This window comes from Mesoplodon mirus (genome assembly GCF_964341445.2).
Source record: "Mesoplodon mirus genome assembly, chromosome: 3".
In the NCBI taxonomy this organism is placed as follows: Eukaryota; Metazoa; Chordata; class Mammalia; order Artiodactyla; family Ziphiidae; genus Mesoplodon; species Mesoplodon mirus.
In genome coordinates, this window is record NC_138978.1 from 46095503 (window position 1) to 46120247 (window position 24745).

A 24745-nucleotide genomic window follows, 5' to 3' on the forward strand; every position below is an offset into this window, starting at 1 on the left:
TTTTCTACATATCTGCTTTTTTACATTCCTTCTTCTAGCTGCTCCTGTTTGGAAGTTAATTTTCAAACTGAAAACAAATAATTCACACTGTTAAATCTCATCTTGTTACAATTTGCACAAGAAATCCAAATTGTGAAGGCATTTCTACTTATCTTTCTTTACACTCATAATCCTCAATTTGTCACAATCAGCAAATCTCTGTACTGAATAAATCACTCTATATTCATCTGGAAAAATAAGTCATTATTTTTGAAGTATTTACATGTTTGAGTCTATTTCCCCCTAATTCTCTGCTCTTCTACCCAACAGCTGGTCTGTTTTATTTCCAAATGAATAGTGAGAAAGAAACAGTTACTTAGTTGAAAAAGCTTTTAGACTCTTTCAGATTTAGGTTTGAATCTTGGCTTTACCTGGTTCAAATCTAGTAAACTGTAAATCTTGATCAAGTTACTTAATGTTCTGGTCTTCAGTTTCCTGATGTTTAAAATGGGAATATTATTTAAAAGTTACTAAAAGGATAAATGGATAGGAGACCTTCAAGATGGCGGAGGAGTAAGACGTGGAGATCACCTTCCTCCCCACGAATACATCAGAAATACATCTACATGAGGAACAACTCCTACAGAACACCCACTGAACGCTGGCAGAAGACTTCAGACTTCCCAAAAGGCAAGAAACTCCCCACATACCTGGATAGGGCAAAAGAAAGAAGAAAAAACACAGACAAAAGAATAGGGACGGGACCTGCACCTCTGGGAGGGAGCTGTGAAAGAGGAAAAGTTTCCACACACTAGGAAGCCCCTGCAATGGCAGAGATGGGGGGTGGTCGGGGGCGAAGCTTCAGAGCCACGGAGGAGAGCGCAGCAACAGGGGTGGCAGAGGGCAAAGTGGAGAGACTCCCGCACAGAGGATCGGTGCTGACCAGCACTCACCAGCCTGAGAGGCTTGTGCGCTCACCCACCGGGACAGGTCGGGGCTGGGGGCTGAGGCTCGGGCTTCGGGGGTCAGATCCCAGGAAGAGGACTGGGGTTGGCTGCGTGAACACACCTGAAGGGGGCTAGTGGGCAACAGCTAGCCAAGAGGGAGTCCAGGAAAAAGTCTGGACCTGCCTAAGAGGCAAGAGACCATTGTTGTGGGGTGCACGAGGAGAGGGGATTCAGAGCACCACCTAAACGAACTCCAGAGATGGGCGCTAGCCACAGCTATCAGCACGGACTCAAGAGACAGGCATGAGATGCTAAGGCTGCTGCTGCAGCCACCAAGAAGCCTGTGTGCAAGCACAGGTAACTATCCACACCTCCCCTCCCGGGAGCCTGTGCAGCCCCCCACTGCCAGGGTCCCGTGATCCAGGGACGACTTCCCCGGCAGAACACACAGCGTGCCTCAGGCTGCTGCAATGTCACTCCGGCCTCTGCTGCTGCAGGCTCGCCCTGCATTCCGTACCCCTCCCTCCCCCTGGCCTGAGTGAACCAGAGCCCCCGAATCAGCTGCTACTTTAACCCAGTCCTGTCTGAGCAAAGAACAGACACGCTCAGGTGACCTACACACAGAGGTAGGGCCAAATCCAAAGCTGAGCCCCGGGAGCTGTGAGAACAAAGAAGAGAAAGGGAAATTTCTCCCAGCAGCCTCAGGAGCAGCAGATTAAATCTCCACAGTCAACTTGATGTACCCTGCATCTCTGGAATACCTGAATAGACAACGAATCATCCCAAAATTGAGGCAGTGGACTTTGGGAGCAACTGCAGACTTGGGGTTTGCTTTCTGCATCTAATTTGTTTTTGGTTTCATATTTATTTTAGTTTAGTATTTAGAGTTTATTATCATTGGTAGATTTGTTTATTGATTTGGTTGCTCTCTTATTTCTTTATATATATATAGATATATACATATTTTTCCTTTTTCTCTTTTTGTGAGTGTGTATGTGTATGCTTCTTTGTGTGATTTTGTTTGTATAGATTTGCTTTTACCATCTGTCCTAGGGTTCTGTCTGATTTCTGTTTGTTTGTTTTTTTAGTATAGTTTTTAGCACTGGTTATCGTTGAGGATTTGTTTTTTCGTTTGGTGGCTCACTTCCTTCTTTTTTTAAATTACTTTTTAATTTTTTTATTACTAATAATTTTTTAATTTATTATTTTAATAACTTTATTTTATTTTTCTTTCTTTCGTTCTTTTTTCCTCCCTTTTCTTCTGAGCCATGTGGCTGACAGGATCTTGGTGCTCTGGCCGAGTGTCAGACCTGTACCTCTGAGGTGGGAGAGCCGAGTTCAGGACATTGGTCCGCCAGAGACCTCCTGGCTCCACGTAATATCAAACAGTGAAAGCTCTCCCAGAGATCTCCATTTCAACGCTAAGACCCAGCTCCACTCAACAACCAGCAAGCTACAGCGCTGGACACCACATGCCAAACAACTAGCAAGACAGGAACACAACCCCACCCACTAGCAGAGAGACTGCCTAAAATCATAGTAAGTTCACAGACACCCCAAAACACATCACCGGATGCAGTTCTGCCAACCAGAAAGACAAGATCCAGCCTCATCCACCAGAACACAGGCACCAGTCCCCTCCACCAGGAAGCCTACACAACCCACTGAACCAACCTTAGCCACTGAGGCAGACACCAAAAACAATGGGAACTACGAACGTGCAGCCTGTGAAAAGGAGACCCCAACCACAGTAAGTTAAGCAAAATGAGAAGACAGAGAAACATACAGCAGACGAAGGGCAAGATAAAAACCCACCAGACCTAACAAATGAAGAGGAAATAGGCAGTCTACCTGAAAAAGAATTCAGAGTAATGATACTAAAGATGATCCAAAATGTTGGACACAGAATGGAGAAAATACAAGAAACGTTTAACAAGGACCTAAAGAACTAAAGAGCAAATGATGAACCGCACAATAAATGAAATTAAAAATTCTCTAGAAGGAATCAATAGCAGAATAGCTGAGGCAGAAGAACAGATAAATGACCTGGAAGATAAAATAGTTCAAGTAACTACGGCAGAGCAGAATAAAGAAAAAAGAATGAAAAGAATTGAGGACAGTCTCAGAGACTTCTGGGACAACATTAAATGAACCAACGTTCGAATTATAGGGGTCCCAGAAGAAGAAGAGAAAAAGAAAGGGACTGAGAAAATATTTGAAGAGATTATAGTCGAAAACTTCCCTAATATGGGAAAGGCAATAGTCAATCAAGTCCAGGAAGCACAAAGAGTCCCACACAGGATTAAATCCAGGAGAAACATGCCAAGACACATATTAATCAAACTATCAAAAATTAAATACAAAGAAAAAATATTAAAAGCAGCAAGGGAAAAACAACAAATAACATACAAGGGAATCCCCATAAGGTTAACAGTTGATCTTTCAGCAGAAACTCTGAAAGCCAGAAGGGAGTGGCTGGACATATTTAAAGTGATGAAAGGGAAAAACCTACCACCAGATTACTATACCCAGCAAGGATCTCACTCAGATTCGACCGAGAAATTAAAACCTTTACAGGCAAGCAAAAGCTAAGAGAATTCAGAACCACCAAACCAAATGCTGAAGGAACTTCTCTAGGCAGGAAACACAAGAGAAGGAAAAGACCTACAATAACAAACCCAAACGATTTAAGAAAATGTTAACAGGAACATACATATCAATAACTACCTAAATGTAAATGGATTAAATGCTCCAACCAAAAGAAGTAGACTGGCTAAATGGATACAAAAACAAGACCCATATATATGCTGTCTACAAGAGACCCACTTCAGACCAAGGGACACATATAGACTGAAAGTGAGGGGATGGGAAAAGATATCCTATGCAAATGGAAATCACAAAAAAGCTGGAGTAGCAATTCTCATATAAGACAAAATAGACTTTAAATAAAGACCAGTAAAACAGACAAAGAAGGACACTACATAATGACCAAGGGATCAATCCAAGAAGAAGATATAACAATTGTAAATATTTATGCACCCAAAATAGGAGCACCACAACATATAAGGCAAATGCTAACAGCCATAAAAGGGGAAATTGACAGTAACACAATCATAGCAGGGGACTTTTCACACCCCACTTTCACCAATGGACAGATCATCCAAAATGAAAATAAATAAGGAAACACAAGCTTTAAGTGATACATTAAACAAGATGGACTTGATATTTATAGGACATTCCATCCAAATCCAACAGAATACACTTTCTTCTCAAGTGTTCATGGAACATTCTCCAGGATAGATCATATCTTGGGTCACAAATCAAGCCTTGGTAAATATAAGAAAAATGAAGTCATATCAAGTATCTTTTCTGACCACAACGCTATGAGAGTAGATATCAATTACAGGAAAAAATCTGTAAAAAATAGAAACACATGGAGGCTAAACAATACACTACTACATAACCAAGAGATCACGGAAGAAGTCAAAGAGGAAAACAAAAAGTACCGAGAAACAAATGACAATGAAAACACGAATACCCAAAACCTAGGGATGCAGCAAAAGCATTTCTAAGAGGGAGGTTTATAGCAGTACAATCCTACCTCAAGAAACAAGAAACATCTCAAATAAACAACCTAACCTTACACCTAAAGCAATTAGCGAAAGAGGAACACAAAAACCCCAAAGTTAGCAGAAGGAAAGAAATCATAAAGATCAGATCAGAAATAAATGAAAAAGAAATGAAGGAAACAATAGCAAAGATCAATAAAACTAAAAGCAGGTTCTTTGAGAAGATAAACAAAATTGATAAACCATTAGCCAGACTCATCAAGAAAAAAAGAGAGAAGACTCAAATCAACAGAGTTGGAAATGGAAAAGGAGAAGTATCAACTGACACTACAGAAATACAAAGGATCATGAGAGATTACTACAAGCAACTCTATGCCAATAAAATGGACAACCTGGAAGAAATGGACAAATTCTTAGAAAAGCACAACCTTCCGAGACTGAACCAAGAAGAAATAGAAATTATAAACAGACCAATCACAAGCACTGAAATTGAGACTGTGATAAAAACCTTCCAACAAACAAAAGCCCAGGACCAGATGGCTTCACAGGCTAATTCTATCAAACATTTAGAGAAGACGTAACACCTTCCTTTTCAAACTCTTCCAAACTATAGAAGAGGGAGGAACACTCCCAAACTCATTCTACGAGGGCACCATCACTGTGATACCAAAACCAGACAAAGATGTCACAAAGAAGGAAAATTACAGGCCAATATCACTGATGAACATAGATGCAAAAATCCTCAACAAAATACTAGCAAACAGAATCCAACAACACATTAAAAGGGTCATACACCATGATCAAGTGGGGTTTATCACAGGAAAGCGAGGATTCTTCAATGTACACAAATCAATCAGTGTGATAAACCATATTAACAAATTGAAGGAGAAAAACCATATTATCATCTCACTAGATGCAGAAAAAGCTTTTGACAAAATTCAACACCCATTTATGATAAAAACCCTCCAGAAAGTAGGCATAGAGGGAACTTACCTCAACATCATAAAGGCCATATATGACAAACCCACAGACAACACCTTTCTCAATGGTGAAAAACTGAAACCATTTTCTCTAAGATCAGGAACAAGACAAGGTTGTCCGCTCTCACCACTATTATTCAACATAGTTTTGGGAGTTTTAGCCATGGCAAGCAGAGAAGGAAAATAAATAAAAGGAATCCAAATCGGAAATGAAGAAGTAAAGATGTCACTGTTTGCAGATGACATGATACTATACATAGAGAAACCTAAAGAAGTTACGAGAAAACTACTAGAGCTAATCACTGAATGTGGTAAAGTAGCAGAATACAAAATTAATGCACAGAAATCTCTTGCATTCCTATACACTAACGATGAAAAATCTGAAAGTGAAATTAAGGAAAACTCCCATTTACCATTGCAACAAAAAGAATAAAATTCCTAGTAATAAACCTACCTTAGGAGTCAAAAGACCTGTATGCAGAAAACTGTAAGACACTGATGAAAGAAATTAAAGATGATACAAACAGATGGAGAGAGAATACCATGTTCTTGGATTGGAAAAATCAACATTGTGAAAATAACTGTACTGTCCAAAGCAATCTACAAATGCGGTGCAATCCCTATCAAACTACCAATGGCATTTTTCACAGAACTAGAACAAAAAATTTCACAATTTGTATGGAAACACAAAAGACCCTGAATAGCCAAAGCAATCTTGAGAAAGAAAAACGGAGCTGGAGGAATCAGGCTCCCGGACTTCAGACTATACTATAAAGCTATAGTAATCAAGACAGTATGGTACTGGCACAAAAAGAGAAATATAGATCAATGGAACAGGATAGAAAGCATAGAGATAAACCCATGCACATATGGTCACCTTATTTTTGACAAAGGAGGCAAGAATATACAATGGAGAAAAGACAGCCTCTTTGATAAGTGGTGCTGGGAAAACTGGACAGCTACATGTAAAAGAATGAAATTAGGACACTCCCTAACACCATACACAAAAATAAACTCAAAATGGATCAACAACCTAAATGTAAGGCCAGACACTATAAAACTCTTAGAGGAAAACATAGGAAGAACACTCTTTGACATAAATCATAGCAAGATCTTTTTTGACCCAACTCTTAGAGAAATGGAAATAAAAACAAATATAAACAAATGGGACCTAATGAAACTTAAAAGCTTTTGCACAGGAAAGGAAACCATAAACATGATGAAAAAACAACCCTCATAATGGGAGAAAATGTTTACAAACGAATCAATGGACAAAAGATTAATCTTCAAAATATACAAGGAGCGCATGCAGCTCAATATCAAAAAAACAAACAACCCAATCCAAAAATGGGCAGAACACCTAAATAGACATTTCTCCAAAGAAGATATACAGATTGCCAGCAAACACATGAAAGGATGCTTAACATCTGTAATCATTAGAGAAATGCAAATCAAAATTACAATGAGGTATCACCTCACACCAGTCAGAATGGCCATCATCAAAAAATCTACAAACAATAAATGCTGGAGAGGGTGTGGAGGTAAGGGCACCGTCTTGCACTGTTGGTGGGAATGTAAATTGATACAGCCACTATGGAGAACAGTACGGAGGTTCCTTAAAAAACTAAAAATAGAACTACCATACAACCCAGCAGTTCCACTACTGGGCATATACCCTGAGAAAACCGTAATTCAAAAAGAGTCAGGTACCACAATGTTCACTGCAGCTCTGTTTACAATAGCCAGGACATGGAAGCAACCTAAGTGTCCATCGATAGATGAATGGATAAAGAAGGTGTGGCACATATATACAATGGAATATTACTCAGCCATGAAAAGCAACAAAATTGAGTTATTTGTAGTGAGGTGGAGGGACCTAGAGTCTGTCATACAGAGTGAAGTAAGTCAGAAAGAAAAAGACAAATACCATATGCTAACACATATATATGGAATCTAGAAAAAAAAAAAGGTCCTGAAAAACCTAGGGGGAGGACAGGAATAAAGATACAGATGTAGAGAATGGACTTCAGGATATGGGGAGGGGGAAGGGTAAGCTGGGACAAAGTGAGAGAAGTAGAACTGACACATATACACTACCAAATGTAAAATAGATAGCTAGTGGAAAGCAGCCACATAGCGCAGGGAGATCACCTTGGTGCTTTGTGGCCACCTAGAGGGGTGGGAGAGGGAGGGTGGGAGGGAGATCCAAGAGGGAGGAGATATGGGGATTTATGTATATGTATAGCTGCTTCACTTTGTTATACTGCAGAAACTAACACACTATTGTAAAGCAATTGTACTCCAATAAAGATGTTAATAAGTAAATAAATATACAAGTAAAAAAAAAAGAAAAAAAAGGATAAATGGAAAATTAGATTCCATAAATAATGCATGAAAACTGGGTACCAGAATAACATTTAGTTCTTCTCTGTCTTATTAACAGGACCTATATACTATTTGTAAAGCTAATATCAGTACCTATGGGAAGCCATTAATTTTTAAATTTAGGTCAAGATCCATAAGAATGAATGCTGAGTTTGAAACTGCCAAGCTATGCTGCCTTTTATAAATCAAAAAGGGTTTTTATTGGTTTTACTGACACTGGCTAGAGTACATATTAAGCTGTTTAATAAGAACAATAAATGAGATAATGAATGATAAGTAGAAAGTGATACAAAAATACCATTCTTATTATTGGTAGAATGCAACAGGATATAGCTATGCGATAATTTTAACGCCATAAATAAGTAAACAGGATGAATATATTTGGACACGAAAAGAAAGATGCTTAAAGACAGGGTGGTGTTTACTGTTGAAAGAGACTAATAAATTATATCCTTACCCAAATCGATGGCTGCAACCACAGCCGTCCCACCAGGAGCAAAAGGATCATTGTGCTCTAATGTTTCCACCTAAACAAATTACACAAGTCATGACTCAGAGAGGCAACATTTCAGAGCTGAGACCTCACTGCCACACCAAAGAAAATATTCTTTACAAACTCTAAATCAATTAGGAGCAAATGTTTACCCCTACTGATTTGCAAACTTATTAAACTGAAATGATACATATCATTTTCTAATCTTTTACTGTGAAACATAACATACATTCAGAAAAATGTATGGAACATTATGTACAGTTTAATAAATAAGTATCAAGTGAACACCTATGCAATCACCTCCCAGGAAACTGCTAACATCTCAGAAGTCTTCATGTGCCCCGCTCCAATCACAATCCCATCCCTAATAATACAGAGACTTCTCATGTGCCCTTTACTCAGCTTCCTCTAATGTTAATGTGTGAGAGAGAAAGAGAGGGGGAGGCAGAGAGAGAGAACTTGAGCAAGGGAGAGTGCTTTCTGCTAAAAATATTCAGCTGCTTTCAATAATAAGCCATGTAAAAACCTGGATCAAATGGCAAGGGTGAGAGGCTACAAACAGTGAGGACTTCACCAGAAGCCAGTGATTCTAACTACTGAACTGTCTTCCTACTTTACTTTGTTTTTAAATCATCAAACAAAATATATATTTAAGAAGATAACTGAACTAACTTTCTGGCATCAGGCTCTTTTTAAGAGGCCAGCCAAAAGCCTTGGCATACTGTTAGATAAAAGGGGCATGAAAAGAGTTTTGGAATATTTATCTCCTACTCTGACTCATGACTAGCAATGTCATCTGTATTACAGGATCTATTTCTAATCATCAAGAAATTGGGTATTAACAATTGAATGCCAAAGGATATTGGAGAGCTCAAGTAAAACATGTATTTGAAAAGAGAGAAGCAATGCTAACTGGGACTGAGTATATTCTCTTTTTATAAAACAGGACCCATTAAAACAAAACTACTAGCAGAAAGAAGTAAATACTAGTGATGTTTTCAGAACTGAAAATGACAGTACTTATTTTAACTGATGCTTATCTTAACTTACATTTTTATAAAATGAACACACTACCTTATACTCTGATTATCTGCTGAATGAATAAACAGCTATCAAGGGGGAAAAAATATCAAGTTGGTCTGTATAGCAAAGTAACTCTCCATGGTTCCTAATATAATAGTTAAAATGCCAGTGTGAGAGACAGTCACAGACATGATAACTAAAGTCACCAACTATTACTGCTTCTTCTCTAAACTTCGAAAGAAGGAAAAACTAACAGCCCTGATTTTTAACAATAGCTTGCAGATTTTATGTACCGTCACAGAGAGAAATAGAAAAAGTATGCCTACCTGTGTGTCAGGTTTTATTTCTATTCCTTTATCATATACTGTGCAAGCAACCTAAAAGGCCACTGGGACAGCAAGGGGAACAGGATGGACTGTGCAGCCCATGAGGGAATAAGTGGCCACAAAACTCTTTATGTTATGTTCAGTTTGATAATTAGGCAATTTAGTACACAAAAGTAATTTTCATGACTAAAATACAGATGGTATAATTTTATAGAATTAATGTTCCAAAATCCTCCTACAAAGTCACTTAGTTTATCACTGAAATTCTCTCTTCTGCATCAGCCATCCACTCCCTCATTTCACAGTATGACTTTGCACGTACACAGTAGCTACCATACACTAGCTAGAATAGTAGGAAATGGCACTTGTTTTTTTGGTTTGGTTTTTAAAATTATGTCCCTCTGAGAACAGAGACCATCCTTGAAGGAATAGGAAAGATTTGTGGGAAGAGATTCATGTCTGGAGGCATTAACAGAGGCCCGTTTGAAAAGAAGGAAGATGACAAAAAACAGGGGTTTGTAGCTAGGAAGAAATGAGTTTAAACTTTAGACTATAGTGGTGAAGACCTTAGATTTTGGTCAGATAGACCACGGTCTGAATTTAGTTGTATCACTTACTAACTTACACTTAACCTCTCATTTATTGATCTTTATCTTTAAAATGAGGATGAAACATGAGCCTCATAGGATTACTGTGATGCTTAAATGAGGTAACACATGAAAAGAATTTAGCACCATGCCTGGAGCATAGAAGAGATTAGATAAAAGTAACTATTGTTATATTGCCAATTTGGTGTTTAGTTTAGTTTTGAATGGAGAAATTAAGAGCTGTAAGCAAGGGCATTTTTGCTTTCAAAACCTGGGGAGGAAAGGGAAAAAGTAAGTAGAATGAATGGTAGAAAGGTTTCACCAGGGAAGAGGAACAAAAGAAACTTGTTTATTTTTAAATGAGGAAGAGCTGCTTTGGCTTTCTTGCTCTTTAAACAGTAAGAGTGGATAATGAGAGGCTAAAATAAGGTGAGAGGAAAAGAATTTAGGTTGCAGCCAATTTGAGAAAAATTTGGCAAATGGGCCCACACTGCAAACTAAGTGTTGTAGGAAAACAGAGTATCCAGTAGCCTGTGGAAACCACAAATATTTAGTTACAGAGGCATTTGCTTAGTTTTACATCAGTGGAAAAAACCAGTTGCTGGCCAAGTAGCTGAATACAGTACTGAATCCTGTATTAGAATACAGTAAGGAAGTAATTCAAGAACACCAAAGTCTATTATCTTTAAAAGAATCAATTACTCTTTTAAGGAAGTTTTCTTAATCTAAGAGTATTAAAAGACCAAATTTTTGCTTCACATGCCTGTCAATCAACTGTTCCTTTCTAGGTCTGGTTTACTTACAGATGTGAAATATCCTGCCTCAAAAAATAAGCCTTCAAATAAAAACTTTAAAACAAACCAAACAAACACGAAAAAAAGCAATTAAAAAGCCCTCCAAAACCATTCATAATTATTGAAATTGGGTGATAGATACATGGAAGTTAAAATATTTCACGTTACTCTATTTTGCATGTGTTTAAATATCCATAACATAAAGGTTTTGTTTTCAAAGCCTCCAGATGATAAAGCACTTAGTTGTCTGAACTTAGTTAATTTTTCTGAGTCCCGGTGTCCTTATTATTAAAATAGGGACACCAACACCTACTTTGCAAGATTGATGTGAAGATTAGAAATTATGACTGTGAAGTACACAGAAGTACCAGGATCATAGTTCATGGTTATTAAATAGTAATTGTTGTTCTATGTATATGTTATCAAGAGAGTCTGACATTTAGTGGGAATTTATACTTCTTTACAAGAATAACACTCCAGATATGTCTATAAAATAACCGAAATGATTTTATTTTTTTTAAATCAATGCTGTTCCTTTTAAATTGATTTCATTATTTCAATAATGCATACCAAACATTTTTTAAAAGCTTTACTGAACACTGGCTTATGGATTTTTAATCATTTATTTTTAATATCCCCAATGGGATAGAATTTGGTCCTTTGAAGGATGGACTTGATATTTGGATGACATGAGTTATTCTAGTCAATTCCAATGGGTGATCAAGGTGTGAAATACCTGTCGGAACCAAAAATTAGATGGGTTTGATGATACTGAAATTTTTATATGGTCCATCAGAAGTAATCTACAAGAGGATTCTTTCATCACTGTGTATTTCAAGAAACTCATTTGCAGACAGAATCCAAAAGATCCACCGTATACCCATTCTCTTAAAGACAAAATATACTTGGCCAATTAGTTCTTCACTTGTAACGTATATGCCTGATATTGCCATGTGGAAGGAATAGGATTTACCAGGAAGGTGTCTGATTCTCATTCCCAGGAGTTAGTGGCAGTTTGGCAAATAATTTTCTTGTCTAGAGTACTGAATTATTTATATCCTTCAGATTGGAAAGATGATTCAAATAGTGTATGACTTTATAGGTAAATTGTTTTTATCATTTTTTTTTCTACATTTGTCTCTTTCCCTACTTCTTCTCTGACCATTAAACCGAAGTTAACATGTATTTATTGACCACTTAACCACAGTACAGGCAGGGTATGTGTGCTAAATGTTTTATAAGATATAGTTCCTACCCTCAAGGAATTTACTATCTAGCAATGATTAATGGTCTTTTTATTTCACTAGTTTTCTGCTCAATAAACTGTGTGCTCTTAAAAAAGAAAAAAAGAAACTCTTTCAGAACATCTGTTATCCATTCAACATTTTTTAACCCTCCTACTTACCAACGTATTACTGCTATTGCTGGCTGCACTGAAAGGGTCGGTACTTGAAGTGGCAAAAGGATCAGTAGAAGATTGCTTGAAAAAACAGTCAGATGCAAATGGATCTGAACCTTTGAAAGGATCACCTCCAAATGGATCTAAGAAAATACAACACAAATACAAAATACAAAATTATTACTCTAAATTTCCTGTCACCAAAGGCAGGACAACTGACTTAATTAAAAGGCATTTTGAACTCCTGTAGAATCTAAGTTAGGTACTTTATATTTTGACTACTTATTTGGTCAGAAAAAAGTATAGGCAGTTGCATCTAGTTAAATAGCTTTAATTAACACTCTTTCCTACTTGTTCATCATTCATTCAAAGCAAATCAGTAATTCCAACACTTACTACACAAATGTTGCCTATATGCTAGGATTAATAATTCCTCTAAACTGGTGATTTTAATTTTGGGGGTGGGGACAGAATCACAGTTTCCTTTGTGGTTTTGATAAAAGACAGTCTTTCACCTAATAAACTTATTTTTAAATTAGCATATAATATCAAGTGATCCCATTTTGAGACCCTTATTCTATGCTATCATAACTAAAGAAACAACAAAAACTTCTAAATGTATTTCTCCCTCTGAGCTCAAGGGTTACAGCCAATAGTTTGGAACAGGTTTGGGAAGCATAACTAAATGGTACACAAGATTTGCTTTATTCTAATGCAAAAATCCCAGAGAAAGAATATCTTAAAAAGCTTAACACTTAGTAATTCTTTAAGATCTTTACTCTTCCCCCATTCATTCCAATAGGCTTTAATCTTAGGAAAACAAAAGTTCTAAACCCTGTAGTAATGTAGATCATTTTGTTTATTTAATCCTTGGCTAATAAGGAGAAATCAGTGTAAATACTATTAAAAGCATCAAAGTACAAGCACTAATATCTTTTTTTATAAAGTACAGCTAACAGTTTATTAAGCAAATTCACAAGTATCTACCACTTTTTCTCTGAAAATGCCAGGCACATACAACATCTTAGTGAGGGCTTGGGTCAATTTTAAAACTGAATAAAAAGGAAGTCCATTTCCTATAACTACCCAACTGTGAGATCTCATTCCTAAATATAACATAAGCTTATAATTAAGTATAATCAAATTAAAGCTAAGAAGGACCTCAATAATATACTAACCAATTTTCCCAAAAGGATCATCCTTGAAAGGATCATCTGTGATAAAATAAATAAGCAGAAATCAAAATCACAATATTCACTGTTGTGGCACCATTACTTAAAGGGTAACTTTAAAACAAAAGCAAAGTTTCTTAATGCAAAGTTTGTTTCATTAACTCTACCTCAAAGTAGGTAAAACAATGAATGCCATCCACCTTAAGGAAATATTTTTAAAAAGTAATAAGTAAGGGCAGAACATCAATACACCTCATAAAAGAGGCAAATCTGAATTAGATTCAGCTATACTTACCTCTTGACCACAAGGTCAGGTTACAGATGGAGGGGAAAAGACAGGCATGACAGCAAGAATTTTACTAATAAAATCTCTACTTTTCAATGGATTACTGGATAGGTATTACCATCAACACTTTAGGAACAAAGACACTAAGTTTCACTGAGGTAAAAAAAAAAAAAAAAGTGCTTATAGAATTGAAGAGTCTAGAAATAAACCCTTACACATTTATTGTCATTTGATTTTTGACAAGAGTTCCAAGACAACTCAATGGGGTTAAAGAACTGTCTTTTCAACAAATGGTGCTGGGACACTGAATATCCACATGCAAAAGAAAAAAGTTGGACCCCTATCTCACACCATATACAAAATTAACTCAATGGATCAAATACCTAAATATAACAGCTAAAACTATAAAGCTCTTAGCAGAATAAGTAAATCTTCATGACTTTGGACCTTAGATATGAAATCAAAAGCACGAGTGAGAAAAAATTTTTAAATAGGTAAGTTAGACTTCATCAAAATTAAGACAACACTGAACACAAGAAAATAGTTGCAAAGCATATGCTTGATAAGGGATTTCTATTCAGATATGTAAAGAACTCTTACAAATCAACAATAAAAAGACAAACAACCCAATTTAAAAAAGGGCAAATGATATGAATACATGTTTCTCCAAAGAAGATATATGGATGGTCAATAACCATAAAGAAAGATGTTCAACAATGTTAGTCATTAAGGAAATACAAATCAAACCCAAATAAGATACCATTTCACACTCACTACGATGGCTATAATCAAAAGGATAGACAGTGACAAGTGTTGGCAAAGATATGGAGAAACTGCAACCCACATACAATACTGGTGGGAATGTATAATGGTACAGACACTTTGAAAAACAGTTTGGCAGTTCCTCAAATGATTAAATAGAGTACCATGATCTGATATATACCCCGGAGAAATGTAAACATATATCCACACAAAAAGTTGTATATAAATGTTCAAAATAGCATTATTCAAAGGAGCCAAAAAAGTGGAAACAACACAAATGTCCATCAACCAATGAATAAAATGTGGTATATCCATCCAATGTAATAATATTCATCGATAAAAAGAAATGAGATATTGAACCATACTGCAACATGAGTAACCCTTGAAAATATTAGGCTAAATGAAAGAAGCCAGACATAAACATGTATTGTGTAATTCCATAAGTATGCACATCTACAGAGACAGAAAGTAGATTAGTGGTTGCCTAGAGCTGGGGATAGGGGAATGGGAAGTGACTTATAATGGGTATGGAGTTGCTCTATGGGGTGATAAAAAAAGTTCCAAAATTAGATTTTAGTGAGAATTATACAACTCTGTGAATGTACTCAAACAATTTAATTGTATACTTTAAATGCTCAATTTATATACCTTTTATCACTTTATCAATAAAGAAGTTTTTTTAAAAAGAGTTCTAATTTCTAGGCTCATTTCTGCCATGACTCTAAACAAATTATTCCATTTATGTACCTCAGTTTCCCATCTTTAAAACTGACCTATCAGTTTCGCAAGGTGAGTTTGGAAATAAGTAAAAAGCAAAAAGAACTTTGAAACAAGTGGTATTTAACATAGTTTACAATGACATCAGACATTTTAATTTATTAAACTCATATTTTTTCAGTAAGACTGTAGGCACCTTAAGGGCAGTGATCGGGCTACTAACTACTACAATTTCCACTCTTTTAAAAGCATGGTGTTGGCACTTTTGGTAAATAATTGCCTGTTGACTTAAGAGTGCCCAATCTCCTCTTTCTTTGGACTCCTATTCTGAAGAAGAAACATACTCTTAATTAGGGGTCCCTGAGACATAAGCAAAGGCTTAGTTCCAGGACTTAGTTGCCTGAAGGGGACAAATACTAAAATCTGACTATATAAAACCTCACTGTCCCTTTTACTTTTTTTATAATGAGTAGGCTCTCAAAACTAAAGCCCAAATTCCTATATAGCTTATGTATTAAAACCCTTTTTGGTAAATCTATAATATAAATATAAGAGTACTTACTGCCAACAAAAGGATCAGACTGGAAAAAATCCAAGTTTGAATCTGCAACTGGATTTGTCAGTGAACTTGATTCTACATTAAATGGATCTTCCTAAAAATAATTTTAAATTAAAAAAAAAGTTTTAGAAACCGATGTTTTAAAAGGTAACATTTAAAAATAAAATAACATGTTTGAAAAATCAACTGATGGTAACATAACAAATATTTTTGTGGTCATAAAGTCCATTTAACACATTTTTCTCTTTCCTTAGACTAAAATAGTGTACAGCCCATCTTGAGAAGACAGTGATAAAAACATTTAATTATAAAATTATTTTTACCTCTTTTGAATGTCTGTCACTATTAAATTCAGGACAAACTTTTTCCTTAGCAACTGTAGTCACCACTTCGTTTTCATCAGTCACACCAGAAGGTGGTATTTCAGGACTACTTCTTGCCTACAAAATATTAATTCTTCATAGACTTACAATGTATTTTCTACTTGGCAGGGGAAACGGACAAAGAATAGTCAAAAATTACTAAAAAATTTTAAAAGACAAGCAGAACATATTCAGTGAATGACTTCTCCCATAATCTTTCTTAAGAAAATGGTATTACCAAGCATCAAAGCCACTCAAAGCCAGAAAACTTCAGGTCTTTCTTAACTACTTCCCTTTGGTCATCCCCCAGCTATATTCTAAGTCTTGCTGAGTCTACCTCCTATCTCTTTCTTAAATCCTTCCTTTCTTCTCCATCCTCACTGTCACTATCATTCATTTCCAGTATCATCATTTCTGGTCCGTGTTACTGTAGTAATAACCTTCCAACTGCCTTCTGCCTCCAATATGTGTCCTTCCCATCTACCTTCTTATGGTAGCCAAAGCAATAGATATAAAGTGTGAATCTGATCATGACTCTCTGGTTAAAAGTCCTTCAATGGCTTCCCACTGTTTTCTGGATCTAAATTTCTGATCTAAGAAGTGCAAAGGGCAATCTCCATTTCATACCACCCTATGTCTTTGAAGGATAACCTATTAATCTCCATTTTGTGCTTTAAAAATATTGTATAATATATCCAAGACTGCACTGTCTAAATAATATTAAGTCTGTTAATTTTACATCCTTAATATCTCTCAAATTTGCATTCTTCTCATCATCATCCCTCCTGTTACTGGTTAAGTCTAGGTTAAAACAATTCTCAAACAGACCATTCCAACAGTCTCTTACCATATGGCTATGCGTCCAGTCCTACTCTTCAATCTATTATCCACTTTTTTTTTTTTTTTGGCTGCACCGCACGGCTTATATGATCTTAGTTCCCTGACCTGGACTTGAACCTGGGCCACGGCAGTGAAAGCGCTGAGTCCTAACCACTGGACCAACAGGGAATTCCCTATCCACATTTTTTAAAAGGTAAACTCAATCCTGTCACTTCTTGCTTAAAAATTCTTCAATAGCTACTCACTGTACTAAGACGAATTCCCCAATGCTTCAAGATGAATCCAAATTTCTTACTCTCTGGTCCTTTCTGACCTACAAGTGGTCATTTTTATCTAGGTACACATCATAATCACCCATGGAATTTGTTTTTATAATATATGTACCTGGCTCCAACCCAGAAACTCTAGTTCAACAAGTTTGAAGTGGGGCACAGACATCTCTATCTTGATAAAAAGTACCAGAGGTAATGCAGGTAACCCCCTAGGAGAGAGCCTCATCTCCTACCAATACATTCCCCACCATCACAAAATATCCTCCAAAAACTTCTCATGATCCTGTGCAGCACGTTTTCTCCCATTTCATACCTATGCTAATGCTGTTTCCTCTGCTAGGAATGTACCACCTTCTCTGTTGCTTAACCCCTTCTCACTTCAATGGCTACTTGTAAAGCTTCCCTATGACATCTTCTCTGAGCCTCCTCCAAGCTGTCCTACCTGAGTATCCTATGCTTACTTTATCACAGCCTTTTTTTTTTTTTTTTTTTGCGGTACACGGGCCTCTCACTGTTGCGGCCTCTCCCGTTGTGGAGCACAGGCTCCGGACGCACAGGCTCAGCGGCCATGGTTCACGGGCCCAGCCACTCCGCGGCATGTGGAATCTTCCCAGACCGGGGCACGAACCCGTGTCCCCTGCATCGGCAGGTGGACTCTCAACCACTGCGCCACCAGGGAAGCCCTATCACAGCATTTTAACACAGTGTTACATGACTAGACTGTGTGCAGCTTGAAGACGGGGTTAAAGGTCTTTTGTCTCTGTAGCTCTCATACATAACAGCAGCACTCTTGCATTAGTTGGTGTTCTCCAAAAAAAAACAGTAAATAAATGTCCTCAATGTTATGAAATAAAGAATTACTTTCAGCTTTGGGCAAGAGTACTTAAAAACTATTTTTAAAAGTTACTATATACAGAACTACTATTCTGAAAACATGCTCTATAACAATAGATCAGTTAAAATTATATTTCTACACTAGTTAAAACTGTTAGAACCCATTCTCTGCCTCTCAACTGTCTCAGATGAGGCAAGGCCACATATTTACATTAGGTATGATGTCAACAAAACTTCGATCTGAATTAATTTTTTTTTCTGAAGTTGATTATGAAATTTAAGGAACTATTAGACTCACTGGAGACTCCTGGTGTATGGACTCAGACTCTAGGTTGCTCTGGCCTTCAGTGTGCTCATTAAGATTGGCTGTTTCACTGCTGCTGGTGCTGAGACTGCAATAATCTGTAGCGCCATTCACAAGAATGCTGTGTGGACTACTGCACCAATTTAATTGATTATTATGGTTTTCCAGCTCTTTCATTTCCATCAGTTTCATTTGCATCTGTCAACACAAAGTAGAAATACAAAACAGAATTTATTAATAGAAAGACATGTAATGTAAAAATAACTATATACTTAGACTTGGTCAAGGATAAATTTGCTTCCATTAAGGAATGCAGCATGACTTAGTAATCCATCCCCCAGCAAGTTCTCCTCTTGAAATTCCAATATATATGGATTTGCTTTTTGTACATCTTCTGACGCTCTAAGAATTTTAATTCAAATATCTGCAAATTGGCAGTCCTTTAGAATATAATTAGAAAAAAGTTCAGGGTACTAGGAAAAAGATAGCACAGTGGCAGAGCAAGAGAAGATTTTGTGATGAAGCTTTAGGAGAGAGAAAGGACGTTGAGGGAGAGTACATAAGACTTTGGAGCCATCCATACTCCTACTGGGAAGAAGAGAAGTGAAGACAAAGGTGAAATAAGCTCATGTCCTATCCTCTGGCATTACTTATTAATGGGCTAGAGCCCTAGGAAGTAGTCTCTAAATCTAAGGTATGCCAAACAGGTTAAATAAAGGATTTTTTTAAATCTCAATAGCCAAGTGACTTTATACACCTGGGACAACAGTGGGACAAAAAGTGGTATGCAATAAATTGTAATATATATAAAAAGAAAAATGTGGGGCACCAGAGGAAGGAAAAAATGCTTATTTATACCAACGTCTACAGTTAAAACAAATTTACATATACCTCAAAGAAACTGAGAGAGCAGAATCAAAAAATGTTTCTAGGGCTTCCCTGGTGGCACAGTGGTTGAGAGTCCGCCTGCCGATGCAGGGGATACGGGTTCGTGCCCCGGTCCGGGAAGATCCCACATGCTGTGGAGCGGCTGGGCCCGTGAGCTATGGCTGCTGAGCCTGTGCGTCCGGAGCCTGTGCTCCACAACGGGAGAGGCCACAACAGTGAGTGGCCCCCGTACCGCAAAAAAACAAAACAAAACAAAAAAAAACTGTTTCTAATGAAAAGGAATAATAAATGAAATTTTACTGAATAGCATCCATTTTCACAAAAAAAAATATATTTTTTAATTATATTGGAGTCCTCTTTATTAGCATGTTGTATTTTTTGTTTTTAGCAAATATAAAAATTACCTATTGACATTTTGTAAATCAAGGCTCTGTTCCCCAATCTTATTCCCCTAACATTCCCCATAAGGTTTTTAAGTTGCTCAATTTGGAATCTGTAATTTACCAAAGGTCTTTTCAGGGTCATAACCTGGGAAAAGAACATCTGGACTGGGGGACAGATGTAAATCTAGCTCTATCACCTTCTAGTTAGGTGATCTTAGTCAAAGTAACCTCTCCAAGCCTCCATTCCTTAATCCATAAAGGTAGTAAGAACTATCTCCATAGATGACTGTTAAATGGAGCAAAAGATAGATTTGAAAGAACTCTGTAAAATGTAAAGGCCTGGGCTTCCCTGGTGGCGCAGTGGTTGAGAGTCTGCCTGCCGATGCAGGGGACACAGGTTCGTGCCCCGGTCCGGGAAGAGCCCACATGCCACGGAGCGGCTGGGCCCATGAGCCATGGCCGCTGAGCCTGTGCGTCCGGAGCCTGTGCTCTGCAATGGGAGAGGTCACAACAGTGAGAGGGCTGCGTACCGCAAAAAAAATAATAAATAAATAAAATAAAAATGCAAAGGCCTATGTAAAAGATGGACAATGTGTGTAAGAGTGCCTGGCACACTGCATTTCTCACTATTATAGCAATTAAATTTTCCTGTTACTTTTCCACTAATTCACTCTATTTTTAAAAAGTTAAAGACTTGAGCCTGAGGGTAGAGACCACAATTTTTGTTATCAACTTTGTATCTCCAACATCTAGCACAATGATGCATACTCTAAGTGCTTAATATATGTTCACTGAAAAACACAACTATTATGCTTATAAATTTAAACAGTGGGCATCAATAAGCATATATGTACATATCTACCAAACTGCACTGTATTTAGGATTTAAACTAACAATCCAAAAATACTACATATTTATTAATCCACAGCATAGGCCTTGTATATTCCTAGTGTTACAGAGCAGGGGCTTATAAACTTACTTGTACTTTAATCCATAGAAAGAAATAGATTCCCTGACCCAGTAAATATATATGTTTGAACATGTCTCTCTGTGTGTATTTATATACATAAACACATATATAGATGAATACATCATATATATAATTATACACACACACACACACATACAGTGGTAAAACAAGTTCCACGAAGTAATACTTACCCTTACTGCATGTAATGCATGCTGATATTTCCTGTTCTCCCTTATTTCATTTAAAAAATTTATTATGACCATTAAATCAATTTTAATGCCTACTACTACCTTGCAGTTTAAAATTTAAAACATTAATACTAAAATAATACCCATCATACAGATGAAACAGTAGGGTGAAATACTTGCCTATCAGAAAGTTCTATTTAGGACAGTTTATTCCTTATAGTTATTTCTGAGACAATCAATAGAATCGTGAACACAACTAAGTTTTCCTGTGTCTGGTTCTCCCATGCACCTGTCACTAAGCCTTACTCTCTACATAAACTTAGAGGATACAGAAAAAAAAAAAAATCACACAACTAACATAAGCTCTTTGCAAATTGTGCAAGAAAAGTACAATAAACATTTAGAGTGCCAGAAATACTTGGATAAATAGTATATATTGTATAAGTAAGTTACATAGACTTAAGGTCAAAGGTTCTTTGTTTTCTTGCAAATACAAGGTAAGAAGTAAAAATAAAAATTCAGCAAGTCAGAACATTTTTCCTTAGCTATTTCTTTTCCCAGAAAAGCTATAGTTAAGCTTTCGAGAGCAACTTCTTTTTTATAGGCCCTCTGTGCAAAGACATATAGTCACTGAGTCAAGTGTAACAGTTTGGTATGTTTATTCTTAAGGTTTGGAGATCAGACACAAGGATCTAATTCCTTTCACAGATACCAAATATATTCTGGCACACTTGGTAGTACAGCCTGCTGAAACTATTTTCCATGCTCAAAAACACTGTTTTATTTTCTGATAATTTATAATATCCGGAGTCCTTTCTATTTTTCTCATTTATGCTCCTTCCTTTGAAAGAAATTCTCGTTCAAAAAAGTCAAAGAAAAGAAAATGAAAAGACAAGCCAGAGACTGGGAGAAACTATTTGCAAATCAACTAACTATCTGATAAAAGACTTATCTCTAGAATACATATATATATATTTTAAAACTCTTTTAATTTAATAATAAGAAGAACCCATTTTTTAAAAATGGGTAAGGGACTTAAACAGATGTTTCATCCAGAAGGATATACAAATGGCTAATAAGCACATGAAAAGATGATCAACATCTCTAGTCATAAGAGAATTACAAATTAAAAACTATTAAGTACCACTTTACATCTACAGGAATGACTATAATCAAAAAGACAATAAGTGTTGGTAAGAATGTGGAGAAACTTGGAACCCTCATACACTGCTAGGGGGAGCATAAAATGGTTCAGCCAGTTTGGAAAAGTTTGGCAATTTAAAGTTAAAAAAAAAAAAGTTTAACATAACTTTACAATATAAACAACTTTCATATCCAAGAGAAATGAAGACATATGTCCACACAAAGAATTGTATGCAAATACAAAATTCAAAGCAGCATTATTTGTAATAGTCAACAAGTGGAAAGGATCCAAATGCCCATTAATTGATGAATGGGTAAACAAAATACCTTATACAATGGACTATAATGTTGTTACATGCTACAACATGGATGGGCCTCAAAAACATGTTAAGTGAAAGAAACCACATGAGGAAGACCACACAGTGCTTGATTTTCTCTATGTGAAATGTTCAGAAAAGGCAAATTTGTAGAAGCAAAACATAGATTAGTAGTTACCTAGGGGTAAGAGTGGAGACTGACGATAAATGGGCACAAGGATCTTTTGGGAGTGATGGAAATGTTCTAAAACTAGATTGGGATGTTTGAGCAACTCTGAATTTACTGAAAATCATTGAATTGGATCCTTAAAACTGGTTATTTTTTTTTTTTTTTTTGGATCTTACACAGAACTCTGGGTTCAAAAATCAGTACTTGGACTTTGGATTTTAGCCCAGCAGGGCCACGCAGGGCTAACCCAAGTGACATTTCCAGGGAACAGAATCAATTTCCAGTAAATCAGCAAACTTCCACCACAAATGGAAATATTCAAATGAATATTTATAAGAAAAAATTGAAGGTATACTGGAAAGAGAATGGTTTTTTATTGTTGAAATGCCTAATGCTTCAAGCTAACAGTTTAAACTAAAAATCAGGATGTTGTTGGGTGGGGAGAGTAACGAACATTTTATGAGTGACTGTGCAATCGTGTTTGTTATTACTGAAGGAAAAAAGAAAAGGAAACACCGCCCAGCGCACCGTGTTCATTTCGATTTCCAATGACAGAGACTGTCATGGTGTTTAGTGGCAGAGTAGAAAGAGCACTGAAAAACCTGGTTAATTTTATGGTCTATAAATTATACTTTAAACAACAGTTTTTTTAAAAAACTCAAAGAAAACCATTTTAAAGACTGTCCATTTATTTATCTGGTATCATTCCCACTAGGATGACTTTCTTTTGGGTTTCCTACCTGTTTATTGAGTATCTACACTGGGACAAGAACTGTGCTAAATGTTAGGATAAAAATGTATGTTTCTAGGTGGATTCTTAACCAGTGCACCACCAGGCAAGTCCCCCCAAGTCCTCCAATTTTAAAGATGAGGAATCTGATACTGAGAAGATTGAGGCAGTAAGTGGCAGAGCCAGCATTTAAACCTAAGCCATCTAACCACAAATCCTGCACACTCAACCAGACTCCAGTGATAACCATAAGATGCACAAGATACGTGACAGTTTTAACTTATGACAGGTGACAAGAAGCCTATTCATACAAAATGACTGAAAATGAAAAATAAACTAGGCAGAGGGAGAAGAAGCAGATCGAGAAAATATTATTTACTAAAAGGGTATGTGAGTGCCCATTTGAGTGTATTTTTCACTGCCACAAAGACTTACTGAACTTATTTCCTGCTGTGAATCTTGCAGGTGCTGCTGAAGAGGTCCCAGCTGGGCCTTCCCTGACTCCACACTCTCCTCCAACTCTGCTGTTTCTTGCTGTAGGCGACTCAGCTCTTCCCTAGCTTTGGCCAGCTCTTCTTCATAAGTGGAGATCTGTGATTCTTGACTAGTTAATTCAGCTTTCAGGGATGAGATCTATAACACAGAGGTGAATGAGAAGAAAGGGGGATTAAAAAAAGAAATATCATTAAAATATTCCATAATACATTATGTTTATTTGTTTAGTTTACTATTTTGGTGGTTTTTTGATGTATTTTTTGTAGAGAAGGGCAATCAGGGGACTGACAGAGGAGAGTGGAAGGCATAGGTACCATACCTCCAACTAAAATTTGGAAAAAAAATATATGAAGTGTCCTATTTCCCCTGTAATTTCTGGATGAAACATGCCCCATCTCCTTCAATTCCCTGAACTTCAGGTTGACTAGACTGCCACCTAACAATAAAAGCAACAAGAAGCAGAGATGTTTCCATCTTAAGCCAGCAAAAGCAACTAAGGTATAGACACAGGCAGCAGTAAACCGGCAGGCTTTACCAGCTGGGCCTCCTCAGCACACTTCTTCCTGACTTCCTGCAGTTGTTCCTCCAGCTGAGCTTTCTGCTCATCCAGCCCATCAAGGAGTTCCTGTACTTGCTGTTTCTGGGCCTGCAGTTTTTGCAGATTGGTATTCTCCCTTTGAACTTCATCTTGAAGATCCTGAAATACAGGAAAATTAACATATTTATTATCTTTGGAGGCAGGGGAAGGTTAACAATTTATAAAAGCCTATCTTAAGGGAAAGTAAAGTCTCATCTTAATTAAGTATATTGTGTTGATGGATTGGAGGATTCATAGCTTTAAATACAATCTTTACTTGAGGACTTCTTTCCTA

At 36.8% G+C, this 24745-nt stretch overlaps 1 protein-coding gene across 1 annotated transcript in view; it reads right to left on the minus strand.

Moving 5' to 3' along the window:
* Nucleotides 1–24745, minus strand: part of EPS15 (epidermal growth factor receptor pathway substrate 15) — a 170222-nt gene that overhangs the window by 29501 nt on the left and 115976 nt on the right. Inside the window, exons 14-21 of the mRNA XM_082613362.1 lie at nt 24409–24570; nt 23814–24011; nt 18585–18788; nt 16302–16418; nt 15982–16072; nt 13661–13696; nt 12489–12625; nt 8318–8387 (exon numbers count right to left, since the gene is read on the minus strand). Coding sequence (XP_082469488.1) covers nt 8318–8387; nt 12489–12625; nt 13661–13696; nt 15982–16072; nt 16302–16418; nt 18585–18788; nt 23814–24011; nt 24409–24570 — 1015 coding nt within the window. The remainder of the gene's footprint in view (nt 1–8317; nt 8388–12488; nt 12626–13660; nt 13697–15981; nt 16073–16301; nt 16419–18584; nt 18789–23813; nt 24012–24408; nt 24571–24745) is intronic.